The 19,634-nt window shown below is 36.3% G+C and overlaps 1 protein-coding gene across 2 annotated transcripts in view; it reads left to right on the top strand.

Annotated features, from left to right (window-relative positions):
• The window catches only part of ZC2HC1A (zinc finger C2HC-type containing 1A), a 35,645-nt gene extending 17,847 nt beyond the window's left edge, over positions 1-17,798 (top strand). Inside the window, exons 7-10 of one of the 2 annotated variants that reach the window (XM_037379960.1) lie at positions 598-706; positions 6,616-6,738; positions 11,569-11,676; positions 12,341-17,798. In XM_037379960.1, the coding sequence (XP_037235857.1) occupies positions 598-706; positions 6,616-6,738; positions 11,569-11,676; positions 12,341-12,527 (527 nt within the window). In that variant the 3' untranslated portion in view covers positions 12,528-17,798. The remainder of the gene's footprint in view (positions 1-597; positions 707-6,615; positions 6,739-11,568; positions 11,677-12,340) is intronic. The other variant, XM_037379961.1, reaches the window with a different exon arrangement.
• The last annotated feature ends 1,836 nt before the right edge of the window (positions 17,799-19,634 follow it).

Genomic DNA, 19,634 nt, shown 5'->3' with positions numbered 1-19,634 from the left:
TGGTTACATACTTTGATTGGCATCTATTCAACAACTCTTGAGCACATAGGATTATCTTCTGTTTTATATATCAGGTCAAATTGCTTTGCTTTTCTGAATTGAACCTGCAGAATCATTGTGTAGTAATGCATAATTGTATTGATTACTGATCTCTCACCTGAGGTTTTTCTGTTGCTTAATTCTGTACCTAATTTGTATGTTGAATATGATCATGAATTGGTGAAAATACATAGTCAAGCCATGTATGTTATAATTATGCAAACACTGGTCTTACTCTGATTTCAGATATCATCAGATATCAAACATGTTCTGTATGTATGTACTTCAACATTCGAGACTTCTTTCCTTTTCCTTTTTGAAGAAAGTAATTGATAGCGAGTGTTTTTTCTTAGGATAGAATGTTAAGTCTCAATTGCATACTTTCTGTAAATTTCTGAAAACATACTTAATTTTTCCTAGTATCTTGACACTTCATATCTTAATATTTCTAAAACATTTGTTTTGAATTTTACTCTTTAAATATATTATGAATTGTATCATTCCACCAGTAGAATCTTACATTTTTCTTATATTTCCATGCTTGCTTTCAACTGCAAGGTGCCTCTTCAAGTAAAGCACTATCTTCACCTGGATCCAGTGGGAGCAGAATTCAGACATTATCACCAGCTCATAAAAACTCATTAGGAACCGTGAGCCCACAAGCAGGGTAAGTTTCCATTTAATGTTGTCATTTATGCTTTATTTCATATTTATGTTGTGCTAGTTCTAGAAGTCTCTGTGGTCTGTTTCACTTGCGTTTGCTTTCCCCCCGTGAGCTTCAGAATTAGTGTTTTGAATTTATCATTTATTTATAAACACAATTAATGTTTAAGGAACATTTGAGTTGGAAAAGGTGCATTTTCTAACGTTAAAACAACAGCAAAGGAGGTCAAGTGATATAAAGTAGAATAAAAAGTTACAGAATATGCAGAAGTGATTGGAGCTATAATTTTTTTCTAACTTTGTGAAAGTGAAGAGACTTAAAGAAGGAGAAAAATTAGGCATAATTTTCAGCAATTCGTGGATATGAAAGAAGGGTCCTCTGCCACAGACCACAAGCCAGTTGCGACAGGATCCTGATGTGACAGGACCACAAGAGGATGGTTACTTTCCCTCTTCCCTTTCCTGTCTTAAAATACTCAAGAGACAGCAAATGAATGAGGGCAAATAAGACAATGGAAACCAGTGCTCCACAACAGCAACAAGATGTGGTAGATGTAGTACTGGAGTTCAGCCAAAGTGTTGGTGTGATCAAGGCTATTGGTGAGATTTTGCTGGAGGAGTAGTCAGTGCATGCTGTCTCAAAGAAGAAAAGTATGGAAGGGATTGAAGAAAAGTAGTGCAATTTTTACAGAAGATTTATTCCTATAAAAATTAATATCAGATTGATGAAGGCTGTATAAAGTGGAGAAAAACAATGCCTTAAGTTTTTGTGAGGAAGAAAAAGGACATTCTGAAAGAACTCATGGGGATGGCCAGCATTATTAATTACACAAAACTAGTGATTTTTAGTTTGTCACTCTTAAGGCTTACAAGTATGTATTACAGCTCTGGCATACCTCCCTCTGAACACCAGCTAGTATGAGGATGCAGTTCTGTCCCTCCTTGCTCTACCCACGCATACTAAGTCGAAAGACTAAGTTGAAAGACGCAGACTGGAGGCAGTGTCTCTGAGGTTGTCAGAAATTCCACCTGCCTGCCCCACTCCAGTGTCCTAGTAGTCTTTGGTTTACAGATCAGCTTCATTACTGTTTGTAGGCATCTGTGCTTTGACTGTCAGAAGATCTCATCCTCTGTTATTCACTGACTGATTTTTATATTGCATTTCTCCATTTTCCGAAGTTGAATTTACACCTACTGATGGGTGGCAAACAAGTAGGTCTGCAAACCACTGTAAAATAGTCTGCTGAGATAATTAGAAGATGTGTTTGTGACCCCAGTGGTGAATCCCAGCTGCCTGGGAAAGGCTTTTTCCTGTTGATAAGAGTTTCTAATTGCAGCCTGTATTGGTTTGTGAGGGGGCAGAAGTTTTGGTTTTCACTTCTTAACAAGGAAATTCTGTTTAATTTTACCAGTCAGTTGCTTGCTGGACTTACTAGTTAGTATTCTGTAGTCTTCAATTTTTCTCTTCTGAAGCTTGGAGGAAGAATTGTGACTGAGCCAAATAGCAGTTAATATACGGAGAGATGTTTGCACACGTTCTCTCTGTTCACGCATGCTGTTAACCGCAAACAGATGGCTTCTGGTTGGTGTAGCTCTCAAATAATGATCTCCGCTGAGAGACATTGGAGAAAAAAAACAACCACTTGTGTCCTCTTCTTGTCTTTGCCAACCAGTCCCAGTGACTTCCTGCTGGTCATACCAACCAGTCTTCTCACAGATGGCTGTTAAATGTGTCTCTTTCCTAAGTGTTACACCTGAGACCTAGCAAGACTTTCTTTTAGCTCCTTTGTATTAACTTCTGAGAACAAGACTGTCAAGAGTTACATTGAAGCAACGAGATGTAGGAGCAGTTATAACATGGAAGAGTTAGGTGCCTCACATTGGTCGCTGGTGACAATTTTGGTCTTAATCTTAGCCTTAATATTGGAGTGTGAGGAGGAAATATGTAGAAGTAACGTGGAAATACCTACAAAATTGTATCAGAACAGAGACTGAGATGCTAACAGTCAACATTGCAAGTGAGAGATGAGCTGTAGTGACACAGATTTTAAACATTAATACATCTTATATTTAGGCTATAGGCAATTGCAGCTAGAATTATATATATAAAATTAATGTGCTTTTAAAATTTTACAAAAGTAACAACCTTCGTTAGGATGAAGTGAGATTTATTTCTTTTACTGGGAATCTGTTGTACCTGTCAGGGCAGAGCTGCTGTAAGATGTCAGGTTCTTCCTTCAGAGTTGTTACTGAACTGATCTGCTGAGCAGTGTTGCACATGCATTGTTTGCAGTGTGGTCTTTCAAATAGAATATTAAGTGATAGTGTGATTTATTTATTTTTTCCTTTGGCAAATATTCAAAAGCCTACACACTTTTTTGACCAGGTTATATTCCAGGTTTTGCTGTAAGAGACAATCACCTGCATTTTTCCCTAAGGGAAGTTAGTAATTACGTGCAACCTTCCATTTTTGCCTAGATTGTTGTAATTCCAGGTTTGGCAGAGAGGTGGTATAGTTTAACAGTAGAATTTCAATTATATTGTGCAGTATCAAGAATGAATTATATGTATGTTGGAGGGGGCAATTTAATCAGACACTGCTTCTTTCTGTAGAACCATGGTACCTGTACCCTGTGGTGGATATGCAAAGCAAGAAATGACTATCTAATGGCAGTCATAATGGATTAAAATGCACAGGCTTGCAGATTCCCTCTTGCTCTCTAGGTGGCACTCTTGAACTGCTGCCTGAAACTATTGTGACCGACACATGAAGATGTCGGTACATTTGTGTTAAAGGCTAAAGCAAACTGGCTCTTTTAAGGTGTTTAGTTCTGTAAAGGAAAGATTAATGAACTTTGTTTTATATAAAGGTCAACTTCAGTATCGCTGTATAAATTTTTATTTTGTATGAGCAGAAATGCAGCCAAATTTTATTAAGTCCCTTATTTTAAGTCATTTTTGCTATGCTGTTTCTTTTTTTAATTTGAATTCTCCTCTTCTGCTCCCCAAGTAAAGGACTACTGAAAGAGCGTACCGCAGCATCGTCAACATAAGCTAGGTTAGCATTAGTGAGGCTTACTTTGTACACGTAGATCAGGATGTGTCAGCTGAGCTCTGCTGCGAGAATTTTATTTTTCTATCTGGACAGAGTAAGAGCACAACCAGTTATAAGTATTAATGGAAGCGCAGCTAAAGGGCATAATTTCTGAGTCCTAGAGAAACAAGTGAGAAGCGCAAGAGTAGCATGTGACACTGTATTGTAGTCAGTAGGAAAATATAAATTCATTGTATGAAAATAAGTTCAATCTTTTTGATGCTGAAGAACTGGGAAAAGGAAAATCAATTCTACATATGTTGTAGTTAGGCTTACATTTTTGATAACGAGCCATGGTAAGATTCTAGGTTTGATACATATTTTATAAAAGTACATTTAGCACTGTCTTACGTTTCTTCTGGGGTGGGGCAGTTCTGGTAAGCTGCCAAAGCAATCAGATCTTCAGGAGAAAAAATTGCCTAGGGTTGTTCTTCCTATCCTAAGGCTAAGCAAACAGACAAACTCCATCCCCACATGCAAACTGTTTTGCCTAGCAGAACTTGACACCACTCTTTGTGACCAGCCGGGGAACTTTTGTGTGTACAGGTTAATTGTCTATGCATTTTCATTTATGAACAGTTGCTTTTGTTTGGTTTTTACTGGGACTTTGGAAAATTACATTATGTTTTTCAATATGGCAAATGAACCCTTAGAAATTACTTTGTCATTTTTATTTTATTTTGAGATCAAAGATATTTTTTTATCTTAAGCTGATCAAAAGTCATACCTCCTGGGAATCATGTCTCTTAGTAGTACATCCAGTACTGTCTTACAGCTGAAATGCAATATGGATGGCACACCTAAGAAATATCAGTAAATTTAAAATTCCACTTGTATGTTTGCCATACAGCATGTGTAGCCTTTAAAAGCATTGCATTTTTAAAATAGCTTATTCCTTTCATTAAGACTATAACTTACATAGCTCTGTTCAATGTAATCAAGATAAATAAGTTGTTTTGGTGGTCTTTGCATTTTAGAAGATTATTACGATTGCTCTTTTTTTCATTAGTACATGAAAGGGCTGTCAGCTTTGGCATTTTTGGTTTTAAGTGTGGAAGAGTACTCTAGCTCTTCATTTTGGGAGTATCATGACTGCTTCTAGGTTTATGTCATCAGTATTCTACACTGTACGTTTCTGGAGTTCAGATTATGTTGATAAATTGTTAAAGGTTCAAAAAAGAGCTAAGAAAATCAGAATAGGTTGGAATATGTGTCTTGCAGTGTCAAAGACCTCAGTGTTGCTTCTTAGTCCTTGGGGAAGTATGTGAAGAATGTATATTTGCTAGGAATTAAGTACTTCCCGAGTTAATTAGTTTGAACTAGAAAATGTTTGGGAGGAAGAGTGGCTTCCCACTCTTCAACTCTTGGGGAACTTACCTTACAACCTGCATTATTTGGGGCTAAATTGTCAAGACTAAAATCTCAGTGTTCCCTGCTGACTTTATAACAAATGAATATCATTTAGTATTGTTTAATTTATGTTCCTTATGGGAAGATTTCCATTGATGCTCTAGAGTCACATGGTTTGCACAAGAAACTTCCCCAAAAAACAAATTATGTTGCAGAGTCTATAGGTTCTGTGCCTTTTAATATTGATGTCATAGTAGAAAGAGTATGAAAACTAGTATGATACAGGTGTTGGAGATACACAAGAGCCGTTATATATATATATATATAAAAAGCTGTGTTGAAAGTAATACACTTCCTTGACAGCAATTTGCTGTTTAGTGATCTTCCTGGCATTGTAGTTTATTAAAGTTGTATGACTAGAATCGGAAAACTGCACGGTAATTTAAAGAAATTATTTCTCCCAGTATGAGTGTTGTTGGGTTTGCTTATTTGTTTTTTCCTTATGACCACCCTTTAGGGGTGGGAGGCTTACAGAAGAATTAAGCTTCAGTCACCTGGACATTTCCATCAGTCTTGTTTGGCTTGTTTCTAGTTCTTTAATTTCAGAAGGATACTGTTTAAGTGTCATAATTTTCCAGCTAAGGCTTAAGTCACTAGGGGTTTTACTGTATGGTTTAACATGATAAAAATCCAGGACCTTACTTGAAGACCTACATTTTCTAATATAAGTTGTAATTTCTCAAAACCTACAATTCTCCCTATGACAATGTGTGGGGAGGGATGGTGGTATTTTAATTTCTATTTATTTATTTTTAATTATTTTTTAATTTAATGTTTGGTTTTCTTTTTGGTTTGGAAATGTTATCAATAATAGAAAAAGAGGGAAAAAAAAGCATTGCCTGTTTGTATATCTATTGTGAGTGGGGTTTTTGATATTAAAACAAAGGTTTCTTTCTTTCAGGCTCTCCTCCATTCTTTACTCATCTCAATAAAAGAAAAGAGAATGGAAGGCATGTTATTCTCTCTGGGCGCAATGTTCAGCCATTGCAAAAAAAAAAGTGAAAAAGGAAAAATTGTCTTTCTGGCTAATTCTAAAGTTGAGGAGGCTTGTACTTACATCTCCTTTACTTTCTAACATCTTAATAAAGTTACTATAACTTGTAATTATGAGCCTTCTTTCTAGATGTGATGTTTAACATTATGAAAGCTGTTCTTAAAAGAAGAATGTCCAGATGTGAGTGCGTTGTGCAGATTATGAGGATAACTGGCTTTATTTTTTTCTTTGAAAAAGAAATTAAAAAATACGCATTGGAAACCTAATCCAAATACAGTCTATGAAATCCTCTTCTCTTTAGTTGGTGGGAATTATTTGGGAATATAAGTATTTTGTGAGTACTTTAATTTTTTTCTGCGATAACTTCAATAGTAATCTAGCAATCTCCTTATGAGTACTCCTTTATATATTTTAGTAGTAAGATGGACAAGTTAGGCCCACCACTGCGAACTGGAAGAGATGTGCAAAGGTTTTATGACACTGATACAAAAACAGACAGTACCATCAAAAGACCAAATGAATTGGTGCCTATAAAGAAGTAAGTATTACAAATCAGCGTGGTTTATCTGTTTTGCAGAAATGTTCCTCCAAAGTATTGGAACAGTTAAAGTGACCTTAACAGATATCTGCTGCCCAGTGTGCCTTCAACATAAATGCTGCGGAGAAGAGTATATAATATAATTAGTATAAGTATCTGTTTCATGCTAGGTACATAGCTTCATAGTAGGATGGAAAGATGAAGACACTTTCTCAGGTTTGATTTCTTCTATTACTGATTGGTCATGAACTAGAGTAATGAACTTCGGTCTTTGTAAAACAGATAAAACTGAATTTGAATGATGTAAAGCTGAAGTATTTAAGTTGTTCAGTATTTAAGCCTGATAACTGCACAAATACCTGCCTTACAGGCAAACGTTTTATAACATTTTATGACAATAAGTAATTTTATTGTCTTAAAGTCAAATATTTATCTGTCTCCTTCTTCTGTAAGGTAGCTGTGGTGGCCCAAGAGTAAAAGCAAGGGAGACTTTGTAGTGAGAAGTCAAGTCTTGTATTAAATCCAACTTATCTTCTTTAAAGACTTCTGAATATTGAGCAAGTTCAAGATCTAAGTTTGGAAGAAAGGGTATTCCAATCTTCTAAAAAGGAAATAGATACTATCTGGTAGTTAACCTTTTGATTATAATTCGGAAGACACCAAATTCAAATGGACTGATTCTTCATAAACTACCATAAAGCATATTGCAAATGAGAAATTGGTAATGAATGTGTGGCACATACGTGGAATGTGATGCTTTATATAGTAGAAATGTGTCTAAATCTCCTAATGCTGTTTTGGTGTTGTAACCAAAGCTGAAATATCTTTGAGACAGGGCCTGAATATTTGAACATGGGTTTCTATTTGAAGAAGCAAAAGGAATGAAAGGGGGGAGCTCTTCTTAGGCAAACAGATTCTGTTGTTGTTGGTTTTTTGCATGTTTGGTTAGAGCTATAAATCCTGTGAACCATCAAAAATTAGGCCAGTCTTTCATTTTATAATACATTAGTAAGATATTAAACATTTGGCTTAGTGAGTTACTGAAAGTGCTTACTGTAGCCCCTATCCACAGAGCAGTGGTTTGATTTTTCTGTTTGAGAGAACGTCTTCCAAGAGTATAGGCACTTAACTCTGTTCTTCGTAACATCTCGTTCTTACTCAAATGTCCATGAGTTTGGTTTGTGAATTAAATCTTTCTTCTTTGCAGGAGTTTATTTAGTGTTATGTTTCAACAGCATCTGACGAATGTGAATAGCTGCTAGCCATTGTTAAATTCAGCGTAGCAGTGTGGATGGTTACAGTTTATGGCAAAGGTTTCTGGACTTTGGGATGCATGCCATTAGTCATAAGGAGCGTAATTATGATTTTGCACAGAACCGTGAGCTGTTGTGGATGACAGTGATAGCTGTCAAGAATATCTGAAAATGCCCTGTCTAGGAAGCAAGCTTGATAGTTCAGTATTCTATGGCAAAATCCAACCAAACTGTAAATGCATAAATAGAAAAAGAGAAGCTTCTTCTACAAATTTCTTTCAATTTTTCATTTTGGAGACAGTGGTAATGCCACTAGATGTACAATATGAGCTGCTTTAGGACAGGAAGTCACCTTCAATCTTACTTATTTTGAAGTTGAGAATGGATAATAAATGTCTTTAAAGTTCTGTCCAGGTCTTAAGAGTTCAAGGTGGCATTGTTACACAGCCTAATCTGCTGTCAGGGTCCATTAATACTTCACGTGATACAACTTAAAACAGGGATTTATATAGCTTTGCACAACCAGAACAAATTAAAAAATCTAATCAAACAAACAACAGACCTGAACAAGTAAATAGAAGTGGCAGAGGTTCAACAGATCAAAGACCAAGCTGTGGTGGCAAAAGTTGACATAATCAAGAATGCATGACTCTGTTGGAAGACTGCTGTCTCCTGGAGATCAGATTGCAATTTAAGGATGCAATTCAAGATTTGTCATCAAATATACGTGAAACCTGATGCTAATTATGTGTTGAGATCTGGGATGAATAAAGTTGTAGATGGTGGCAGCCTGCTAGTTCTGTTGATTTACCCATCAAAAATGGCAGGAATTATTGCGGTTAATTATAAGACTCAATTGAAAGTTTCTAGTCTGAAAATAGATGTGGGGTTTTTTTCTGTGTTTTTAGAAATCTGATCGGGGAAAAAAATCTGCAGAAATTAAACAGAAAGCTATATTGAAACATTTCAGAATTAAGACGTCCTGTTAAACCTTTAATGAATGATATTTTATCTGTTTATGGGACTCTGCCTTGCTCAGTAGACAAGGTAGACAGTGTGCTTTCAATGCAGCTTTTCAACGTTTTGATTTTTTCCCCTGGTTCCATCAGTGGCTTGTATGCTGTACTAGACACCATAAAAATAATGTTTCTATTTCTGGAAAATTTCTCTAGTATACTGTTAGTATTAAAGCATCAGGTGAATTTTCAGAGTACCTGGTGGGATTAGGGCATATTATATATATTTTTAGAGAACTGAATAGTTGAAATACAGGAAAGAATAGCGGACAATTTTTCATGTTAATTTCTTTCAAATACCTAGGACTCCTAGCATTATGTTCAAAACTGATTGATTAAAAGTGCACCCTGCAGAGACTTCAATTTAAGAAATTAATGCTGCTGGTTTCGAAAAAGTGGTGTGTTGGTCCCAAGTTGAAAATCCAGAGAAAACAGAGTCAGCAATATATGAAAAATTTGTTTGAAATTACTTGCAGTTGTCTAAACAGTAATTGAGACACAACTCAGTTCTTTGCATCACTGTCCAATCATCCGTGATCCATGATGATGCGTACTGTTTGTGTCTACAGCTGAATTTTCCTTTATATGCTTTTTTAGCTTCTATAACAAGTGAAGTAACAGTCCAGTATGTTCTTTCCACTATTGAGCTCTACTGAATTTTACCCAATTAAAACCGAAGGTCTCTCTTCAGTGTAAAATGAGTTTGGGGAAATAATGCAAGATTTAACAGCCAACAAATAAAGTAATAGCTAATCTTCAACCAGTTGACTGGATCAAATTTATGAATAAACATGTTGATAATACTGTTCTTAGAAATAAGTTCTCAACCTACAAATGAGTTGGTTTGAAGCCAGGGATTTCACAGGCAGCCAGCCCTTACTTAACATCTGTGCTGTTGTGCATACTTGTAACGGTGTAATTAAGGTTACATTTAGAAATTTTATCCTGGAGTTCTCTAACTTTTGAAAGACTGGCATAACTTTTAGTAGATTTTAATTCTGATATAAATTATGAAGTATTTTTCAGTCTGCACAGTTGGTTGTTTTTGTTATGATGGTGGTGGGTTTTTTTTTTCAAAAAAAAAAAAAAACAAAACCCAAAACATCTTCAGAATCTCCTTGCTATGAGGGCAGACAGGAAAGCTAACAGAGAAGGTTCTGGTTCTTCCCAGTGAGCCAGAATCTTTCATGGTTCCACTCTACCTGTTGAAAGTGAAGTCATTTTTGTTAAACATGAATACTTCAGTTAGATTAAACCAAGTTAAATTATATCTTAAGTTTAGTTTCTGATATCCACCTTGGTTATTAATCATTTGGTTGCCTGTACACTTAAGTGTTCAAGTGATGTAAGGAGCTGAAAAGCCATCTTTTAGCCTATGTTTATAACATGAAGGAAGAAAGGTTTTATGCAGTATGTCTACAATTCAGGAGTTGCTACATTGTTCCTCGGTAGTGTCAAGGTTGCATTTGAAGTTACTGGAGTTGAATGCATTTCCTTATGTATACTTTGAAAACCAAACCAAGACTAAATTGTTTGTAATTCTGAAAGGAGCAGTAATTTGGTTTTGGGGTGGTTTTTTTGCTGGTTGGGCTCTTAACGACTAATTATTTTAAAAAATAGAATCTTGTTTTATTTTTTTTAATGTCTGAGTGAGTCCCAACTTAAATACCACTTACACATCAGTGTTCAAGAATGAGAACAGAAAAACTTTGTGGGTCATGCACAAGATGTCATAGTCACTGGCATCTTGCCAAAGAAGAAATCCTAGTGAACAGTAATTCTTTTGAGCAATTCTGCCCTTGGTCACTGATGATAAAAGAATGCACCTTCCTATCTTTTTTTTATTAGTGCTCCTCAAATTTTTCAGGGGATTCTGATGTTTCTGTACTCATCAAAGCAAGCAGTGAGATGTTTTGTATGTTTAGGATGTGCTATTCAAACCTACTGACCCTTGAGTCAAGGCCCTAATGCCCAGCTGGGTAGACTCTTTCCTCTTGTACTTCTATTTATAAATATAATATTTATATTTTGAAGAAAATGGATCTACACCATCATCTGAGGAGTACGCATCCTAAATATATTCTGTGGCTACAAAGAAAAGAAGTCTTGACTCACTTCATATTGGTCACAAAGTATAGAGAATATGGTATCCTTTCTACAGTTTTAAAAATGATTAAGACCTGCAGTCAGCTGCTCTCTATTTCACTGAAAGCCCTGCTAGTCCTAAAAAAGTGCAGTCTGTCAAGGTAGACATTAAGACATACTAAACCAGTAGAGCAAGATCTACCCATGTTTTTGTGTAATAGCAAGTGAAATACATGAATGGGAAGGGACTTGCTGTTCCATTTTAGCTTGTCATTGTAAGACTCAAGTCATATTTAGTCCAAACTATGCAAATTCATGCCAAAGCTCTTCTGTCTGCTTTTGGTAGGAAATAAGTTACAGTTTTTATACAATTAATTGATTGATATGTGGATCAATGAACCCGTGGTTTTTATATTGCTTGTAAATGTGTATTCATGTATATATTTCTGTGTGCATATAAATTTATTCTGTTTTAGAGGCACAGCAAAAACACGGACATCGACCGTTCCTAGTGTGGCAAGAACCATGAGCACGGGTGCTCTAACCAACAAAAGAAAAGCTAGCAATTCAGACAGTTATTCAAGGTACTGTCAGCAGTGGAACCTTCATTAAAGAGGAGTACTTACTACAAAAGGAGTTGGGGGAAAATATGTTCTCTACTATTAATAGATAACTCATGGTCAATATTTGGCATGTTTAAGGTACCCTTTGCATATGTATCATGTAACAGAATAACTTTGTCATCAGCTGTCTCAGATGTGCATGGAAGACAGTGTTAGAAATGTCAAAAACCTCTTAGGAGCTGTTAAAAGAATACGTGAACGGACTTTCAAATGGGAAGTGTGTGATTCAGTTGAAATTGAATGAAGTGTGCATGCTAAACGCAAATTGTCTGTCTGCTCTTCTGAAAAGTAGGATAAAAATTTTGTTGCTATTTTAACCTGTCTTGTTTTGACAAGCTAAGTTTTAAATCTTCAAACACTCAAACCCGGTAATCTAACTAGTGAGTCAAATATTCTATCCTGCTGCTAAAGTTTTGGTATTTGTTTCCTTTCAGGGAAGGTGGGTATCTGGAGATAAGTAGGGGAGTTTGGGTAGAGTTACAGGGTATACCGCTGTAAATAAGTAAGAAGCGTAAGCACGAAAATGACAGTAACAGTAGTAATTTACTGCAAGGATTACAATAATTTTGCATAAGGTTACACTGAACTGAGTTACAGAGAATGTTCTTTATCTGGGGATTTTCAGGTCTGATGGTAGAATTGGGTCTGACAGCGGAGACTACCCATCCTCAGTCAATGGAGGAAGTTCAAAAAGCAGCGAAGGAAATTCACCTGTACAGTTGTCAAAGTTCTGCCATGAATGTGGAACAAGGTATCCAGTGGAATGGGCAAAGTTTTGCTGTGAGTGTGGAATTCGAAGAATGGTTGTCTGAACACATTCTTAAAAGCAAAAAGAAAACAAAAAATCAGAAGCACCTGCTATGTACTGCTGCATGGAAAGCTAGAGCACTCCTTCCAGCTAAACTTCATGCTGCAAATGTGTTGAAACATCATATTGTAATTTTCTGAGTGCAATCTTCTGGTTACACAGTTATTTATAAACAAATATATATACTGTATATAAAAATAGCAGGTACCTAAAAGTATGCTATTCAAGGAAATACTCTTTAATCTCTGTTGGAAATATTTAAAATTACGGTAAAAATGTGTTAAATAACTTAGGTAGCAGAAGTGGTTCAATGTTATTTTTCTTGTAAATCCTAATAGATAAAGGATTATTTAAATCACTTCTGTAGGGTAATACTTATCCATAGGGAACTAGCCGTGAAGAACTTGGGCTTCAGAAGTTTCTCTGTGGAGGCATTTTCTTCATATGTGACCATAACTTAGATGCTCTATTCTAAGTGAAAACAACATGAGCACTCCTTATAAATTCCTACTTAAAAGTATAAAAAATCTGGATCCCTTTAAACTCTTTAACAGTAATAACCGAATTGGACTTTCCAGTGATTTCCTAGCATTTTTTAAAGGATTGAAGTGGAAAAACTACCTGAGAATTCTGTTCACCTGTAAGGAGAAAAGCAACATGTTTGTTTGTAGCTTTCAATGTTCTGTTTTCTAATAAGAACATGTTAATATTTTTATGTATTTATAAGGACAAATATGGTATCATCATTTTATTAAGTTTCTGTTGTTCACAAAGACTTGTCTTCCTCCTCCTGTGCTCCACCATGACTAGCATATCTAAAAGTTTTGTGCTTTTTGTCTTTCAAGGTTTCCAAAGGTCCTGCTCCTTTTGTCTCTTCCCTCATTTCCTCAAGGAGAGACAAAGTATGCTTATGCTACCTAAATGTTAAACTCTTTGAAAACACCCTTCTTGGTGTATCCAATACAAACCAAGCCAAGAGTTCCATAAAAATGTATGTTACTAGGGCAGTAGAGCTTGGTGTAAGTAGTGACTTTTTTATTCTTACACCTGTGCAAATAGGACAGCTTATGTATGAGTGCATAATGGAGTAACTGTGCTCCATAGGTTTATGTGTTAATACCTTAACATGGTTTTTTTTCGTGAATTTGTGTATTCTTGGGCTCTGAACTGAAGCCTCTTGAAGTTAGTAACAAACATTGCATTAATATGTTGGGGACAATGTTCAGGCCCTGGAAGCTGTTGTTTGTTTTATAAATTACACAGGATACTAAAACCATTCACAAGCCAAATCACTTACCTTGTATCTGAATGTAGTATTTTTTGTGAAGTTTTGTTTTGAAGTACAGGCACCATCTTAGTTATGCGTGAAAGAACAATCTGAAAGAACTTAATTGTGCCTTTCCCACAATAAATGCACTCTTTTTGTCATAAATGCTTACCTTCTGCTCACAAACACCATTAGTATCAAACCATGTAATGTCTTTGTAGCTTATGAAAAATGTAACGTAGCATTCCGTCATAGTATTATGATTGTTTGCATTCTCAAAGCTTCGATTACTGTCAATGAGGCCAATTTTGAAAAAGCATGCTTGAAAAAATGAATAAGTTCAGTGGTATGGAATTGTCTTATGCTTCTTATACAAAATTATTTTTAGAAATTATCCTTCATTCATTTTAGGTTTCTTTGGTTGTAATTGGCGTAGCAGGCTTCTGAGCATAGTAGGATGGATGACTGGTAGTGATAGCTAGAACTGACAAATCTTAGCCAAATTGTGTTCTTAGTAGTTTAGATTCTAGGTTCCATATTTTGGCACTCATATCTGTATGTGGAAAAACTGGAATCCTGCATCCTTTGCATAGGTAAGACTGCTTTAGAAAATATGCCCTGGACTTGGGCCAGTATGCCTGCAGACTGAATTATTGCAAACTGTCTAAAGATACGAGTCCAGAATAGGTTTGATCAGTTAGCTCATCTACCAAGGAATCAATTCCTTTCTTTGGCTTAATGGATTTAAAGTTCTTGTTAATGCTGGGAAAAAGCATTTTACCATTTATTGAAAATGCCTTCTACAAAACGAAGGTTTAGTAAGGAAATAAATACCTTCCAAATTTTCCAGGATTGCTGTAACTATAAAAATGTATTGACTGTTTCTTTGAATTGTAGGTGGCAGGTTTTCTAGTTTCAAATCAATCTGCATACAGTTACCATAACTTCTGCTTTTTGAGCTGTTGTGTAACTCTGCTTCCAGTGCAGCCTTTAGTAAATTACTGAAGTGACACATTGTTTGGTTTATTGACACTTGTATGAGTTACAGCAAGGGGTAGACAGGGTATTAACCTGAACCAAAAGAATTAATTTTTAAAAGGTTTCCTGTACTTTTAGTTTGGCTTTACAGGCAGATCTAGCGAAACATAAATGACTGTTGGTAGTAACATTGGATAACGTGTGTGTGTTTGAATCCACAGAACATATAAGCAGACAATGAGTAATTGACTATGCAGTTTACTACTGTATAGTCAGACTATCAGAAGCCTGATATGTTTCCACTGTATTGATTGGTTTTGTTACTGAATAACGTAGGTTTCTAAAGTCTCTGATGTTACAGACTGTAGACTGTATTATATAAGTTATCACCACAGATCACTGTAATTCCATTGCAATGGAATGTTTGTTAGGAAATAGTAGACTTGTTTTCATAATGCCTCTTCAGAACTGAATATGGGAAACAATTTTTTTATATTTAAAGAAAAACCTTTAAGGGAGGTGGACCCTGAATTTTGAATCTTTAGGCACATTACATGTGTCAGGAAGTTCCCAAATTTAATTTATTAATGACCTAGGTCCAAACCCTCTTGCCCTAGCCCTCCCCCCTGCCTTTACGCCTTGATTTTCATGACAGGAAAAAATGATGGATACATACAGTAAAAGGGGAGTGTTCCAAAATGATTCAAGAATCAAAATACCTGTAATTGTGAAGATAAAACCCCTAGGTGAACTGTGCACCGCTGATGCACGTCACTGATCAGTTTAAACTCAGCTACTGTCATTATCTGGGTGCCTTGTTGACAGATACTTAACTTGGAAGCCTAAATTCCTTAGAGTTCATGCATATAATTAGAGTGATACTCCATTTAGAATCATTAGAACGATTACTCCATTTAGCATCTGTCTTTACAGTTTTCTGTGTGCTTAGTAAGTTTCTTCCATTCAATTGAAGAGGAAGAAATAAAAAAAGTCAAAGGTAAAATTCCATATAAAGAAACAAGGGGAAGGCTGGTTTTGAGGTCTGGCCCAAGGGTGTTTGCATTCTGCGTGTTCTGCTTTTGTGAATATCTGTGGTACAAGGGGCAGCTCTGTGCCAGAAAAGAGTGCAGGATCATTGGAACTGTACTGATAAAAGTACAGTGGAGTTATGAAAAACAGCAGCTTCAGTAGTAAAAACTACATCATATATATATATATATGTTAAGCCCTATGCTATGTTTCTTACACAGGTTTATATTTGTGCATGATACTCACACCCTAGGTCATTTCAGAGCAGGAATCTAAATATACAGCTGAAGTGTATGGCTATATGGATAGTTACACCCTCAGTCTTACACACCGTTCTAGGGAAGTGGGCACCATTTCAGCCTGTGCCTATGAAATGAACGTTTAGGCAGAATGTTTCAGATTTGCCAAAGAGACTCAGAGCCCCCAAACTCCCCGCAGTGGGCTGGCACAGCGGCACCCGAAGGGTTGTGGGGGAGCTCTCCATGGTGCTCCGGCTGCTCGGCCTCGGCTGGCAGCGCTGGGGGCAGCGGCTGCGGGAGCTCTTCCACCCACGCGTGCTGCAGGTAGCGAGTTCCACAGGCTAGTAGCTCTGGAATGTATTTTAAGACCTGACCCAGTCTTCAAGTTTTGTGGAAGCGCTTTGTCGTCTGAGAGAGCCTAGCACCTAATTCACCGTTGCAACTGAGGGTTAGTGTCTGAAACACAGTGTGCAAAGGGAACAGTTTCATGGTGCACCCTTATCAAATCAGTGGAAGGAGGTATGACAGCAGTAGTTGAAACGCAAATAAACAAGGCATGTTGCAGTGCACACTGATGTAGGCTATGTAATTAGTCTGAGTATAAAATGAAATGGTATTGTCTGTATTGCAAAGTTCTTGAGAAGTGCTTGTTTTCATCCCATAGACTTTGTATATGTGCAAAGAACAAACTTATTAGTAGGTTTTTTATCTTGGTTAACAAATTTGTGTTGTGTAAGAGCACTTTTTGCAACTTCAGTTCTTTTCAGGTTGACTAAGCTACAAATAATTACATGGGTTGTATGACAGTAGAATTTTCATCTTTGGTGAAATTGGCTTTGGTGACTGGTGAAAATAGTTTTATTGCCTTTCAAGTACAGCTCATTCCAACTTCTGATGGTTTTGTTGCTGGGTTGTGGGGGGTATTTTTCAACTCCTTGAGTAAGGTTTGAGTTACCGAATTGTGGTGTTGGAAGAAAAGTTAGGTAACAGATTCTCTAGCTGAATTCAGCAGTTACTTGGATGATGTTTTCTTTCCAATATTCACAATATGAGAGATTAGTCTTGCATATTACTTTGGTGTTTGTGTGTGTGTGTTAGGTCTTCCCAGAATACACATTTCTGAAGGATCCTACTTAGCCCCATTCCATTTCATGTTGCCAGAAAAGAGCTTATTCAGATTTAATTAGTGTTTCTTCTTTACAAAATATAATAGGGGATTCTTATTTCTCCAATGTGAACATTAGCTTTTGAGTCGGCAAATCAAATGTTCAGTTTAATATAGCTGAATATTGAACTTAAGTTCTAAAGAGTAGTGCGTGGCTCACCATAGTTCTATATTTTTGTTTGGATTTCTGGCAGAAGCATGAATGGATTTGGGTCTGATCTGTAAAGTGCTGAGTATTCTATGACTGTTACAATACCTACTTTATATGATTGCTTTAACTGTTGGTGTTCATCCTTCATATGATACTTAGTATGTATCATCAGAAGTTTATTTATTGACGTTCCATGTTTTTAAATGAAGTGTTCATTTATGTGTTTGAGGTGATGAATTTTGTCAGCGTTGCATTTATTATGTTTGCCTTGTCCCTCAGTTCATTGAATATTTGTGTTTGTAATCTTCTTTTTTTTAATTCCTGGGTTTGCATCTTCTGGTATATTATGTTTATTTTTAAAGTGTCAATTCTGTTTTAATAAGTGTAATTCACCACCTAATGCTAATTTGCCACTTGTTAACAATAAAGCGAATACATTGATAACACTTCTTGTGATGCATGCATTTTTGTAGCCAAATGTGAAACTGTCTTAAATAAAATGGCATATAGGTAACATCACTTCAACCTTATGAATATTGTGGTGTCTTTGGTCTCAAGTACACCAGACCTGATGTGAAGACCATCCACTGTCGTCTTCTAGTGACTGGGAGAGAACCACGTAGCTATTCTTTTCAAAAGATAGGGTTTTTTAATTGACTTGCAAGATCAGATTTGGATTCCTCAGTGACCTTGAAAAATACTGCATAACAGATTTTTAGTGTGATCTGCTTATATAAATTAACAGTCTATGTTGTCTTTTTCCCAACTATATGAAGAGTTTAGTTTATATAGACCCCTATCACTGTGATATCTGTAGTAAATTATCTTTTTTTTTTTTTTTTCTTCTTAAAGCTGTCAGGTATGATATATAGCCTAAGCTTGATCTGGATTTTCTTTCCTTCATGATATTAGAGCATGAATTTTTTTGGTGAAATGATTAAGCAGATTAAAAAAAAAAAGCAGAAGTTACATGAAGTTACTGTAAAGTTCACTTACGTGAGCAGAAGTTGTAATACAAGGGTTTGGGTTCCTGATTTTTTTGGGCTAAATACAAATGAGTAAACACCAATTCCTCTTTTTTATTTTGTCTTTTTAGAGGAAAGTTCCTCCTGCTGGGCTCTTGTTTACTTCACCACACCCTATTCAGGGGAAGGCAGATAAAGTTTTCCCTTCATTCTGAATGACATTCATTTATGTGCCAAGAGTCTGCAAAATCTCTTGTCAGGCTGAGATTCAATGATATTTTTCATGCTGGCTTCCTCTTTATTCTAGTTTACTATGAACTGTGCCAATCAGATAGTGGGAGGAAAAAAAAAAAGCACCGAAACTCAACAGAAACCTGAGTAGCTGCTGAATGAAATCTATCATAAAGCCTACATCTCTTCTGCTCTGCACAAAGCTGAAGAGATGGAACTGGCAGAAAACGTGTAACCAGCCAGGAGAGGTTTACTCCTGCAACTTTAGCTATAAAGAACTACAGCTATAAACACGTGTATGATGGTGTAAAGTGAGATTTGAACATTCCTTTCCAGCAGCCTTCCTTGATCTGGCTTCTAAACACCAGAAATTCTTCCTTCTCATTATAGACAGAGCACTAACTCATCTTTACTGTTAGAAATGTGCAACATTATCTTGCTCACAGGGTTTAGTCACCACTTTCTGCTTTCTCACAATCTCTTGCAACAACAGTGCTAAAATTCTTTCTCCTAATTTAAATGGGCAAATTGTTTTCCCTTGACACGTTCCCATGAATTCCATGTATTTCTGCATCGTGGATTTGACCTAGTATGTTTCTTCTTTGCTGTGGCCAAATAAATAAATATTTAAATGAAAGTGGCAGGCAAGTAAGCATTGTGGTGATACCTTGCAAGGTTTTCATCCCTTCACTCGTCCCTGCAGAGCAGTTTATTGTTGTCACATTTGTAATTTCAGGAGAGATCAGAGGAGGTTCTCAAATCGAAGGAATGAATCAAAAAGCACAAGTCGCTGTGTTTAGCAGTTAGTCTTTGCATGTTAAGCGGTGACTCAGGAAATTTGGCAACAAGAATCAGGCAGGCAGGATACTTGTTAAGAGAAGAAATCAGAAAAAAACAAAACAACCCACAATACTGTAATCACTCAGTTTTTCTGTCCTGGCTCTAACCTTAGTCTTTTCCCCAGGATGGGCCTGAAACTACTTGAATTGCATCAAGATTGAAGTTGTGGGCTGTTGATCAAGTCATTTGAGCTGACTGAACTTCCAGTTTTGTAGTAGCTAATACTGCATCTACGTGTTTTTCTTT

The sequence above is a fragment of the Falco rusticolus genome, chromosome 3 (assembly GCF_015220075.1).
Source record: "Falco rusticolus isolate bFalRus1 chromosome 3, bFalRus1.pri, whole genome shotgun sequence".
In the NCBI taxonomy this organism is placed as follows: domain Eukaryota; kingdom Metazoa; phylum Chordata; class Aves; order Falconiformes; family Falconidae; genus Falco; species Falco rusticolus.
Note: the sequence above shows the minus strand (reverse complement) of the source record. Positions and strands in the feature narration are given on the sequence as shown.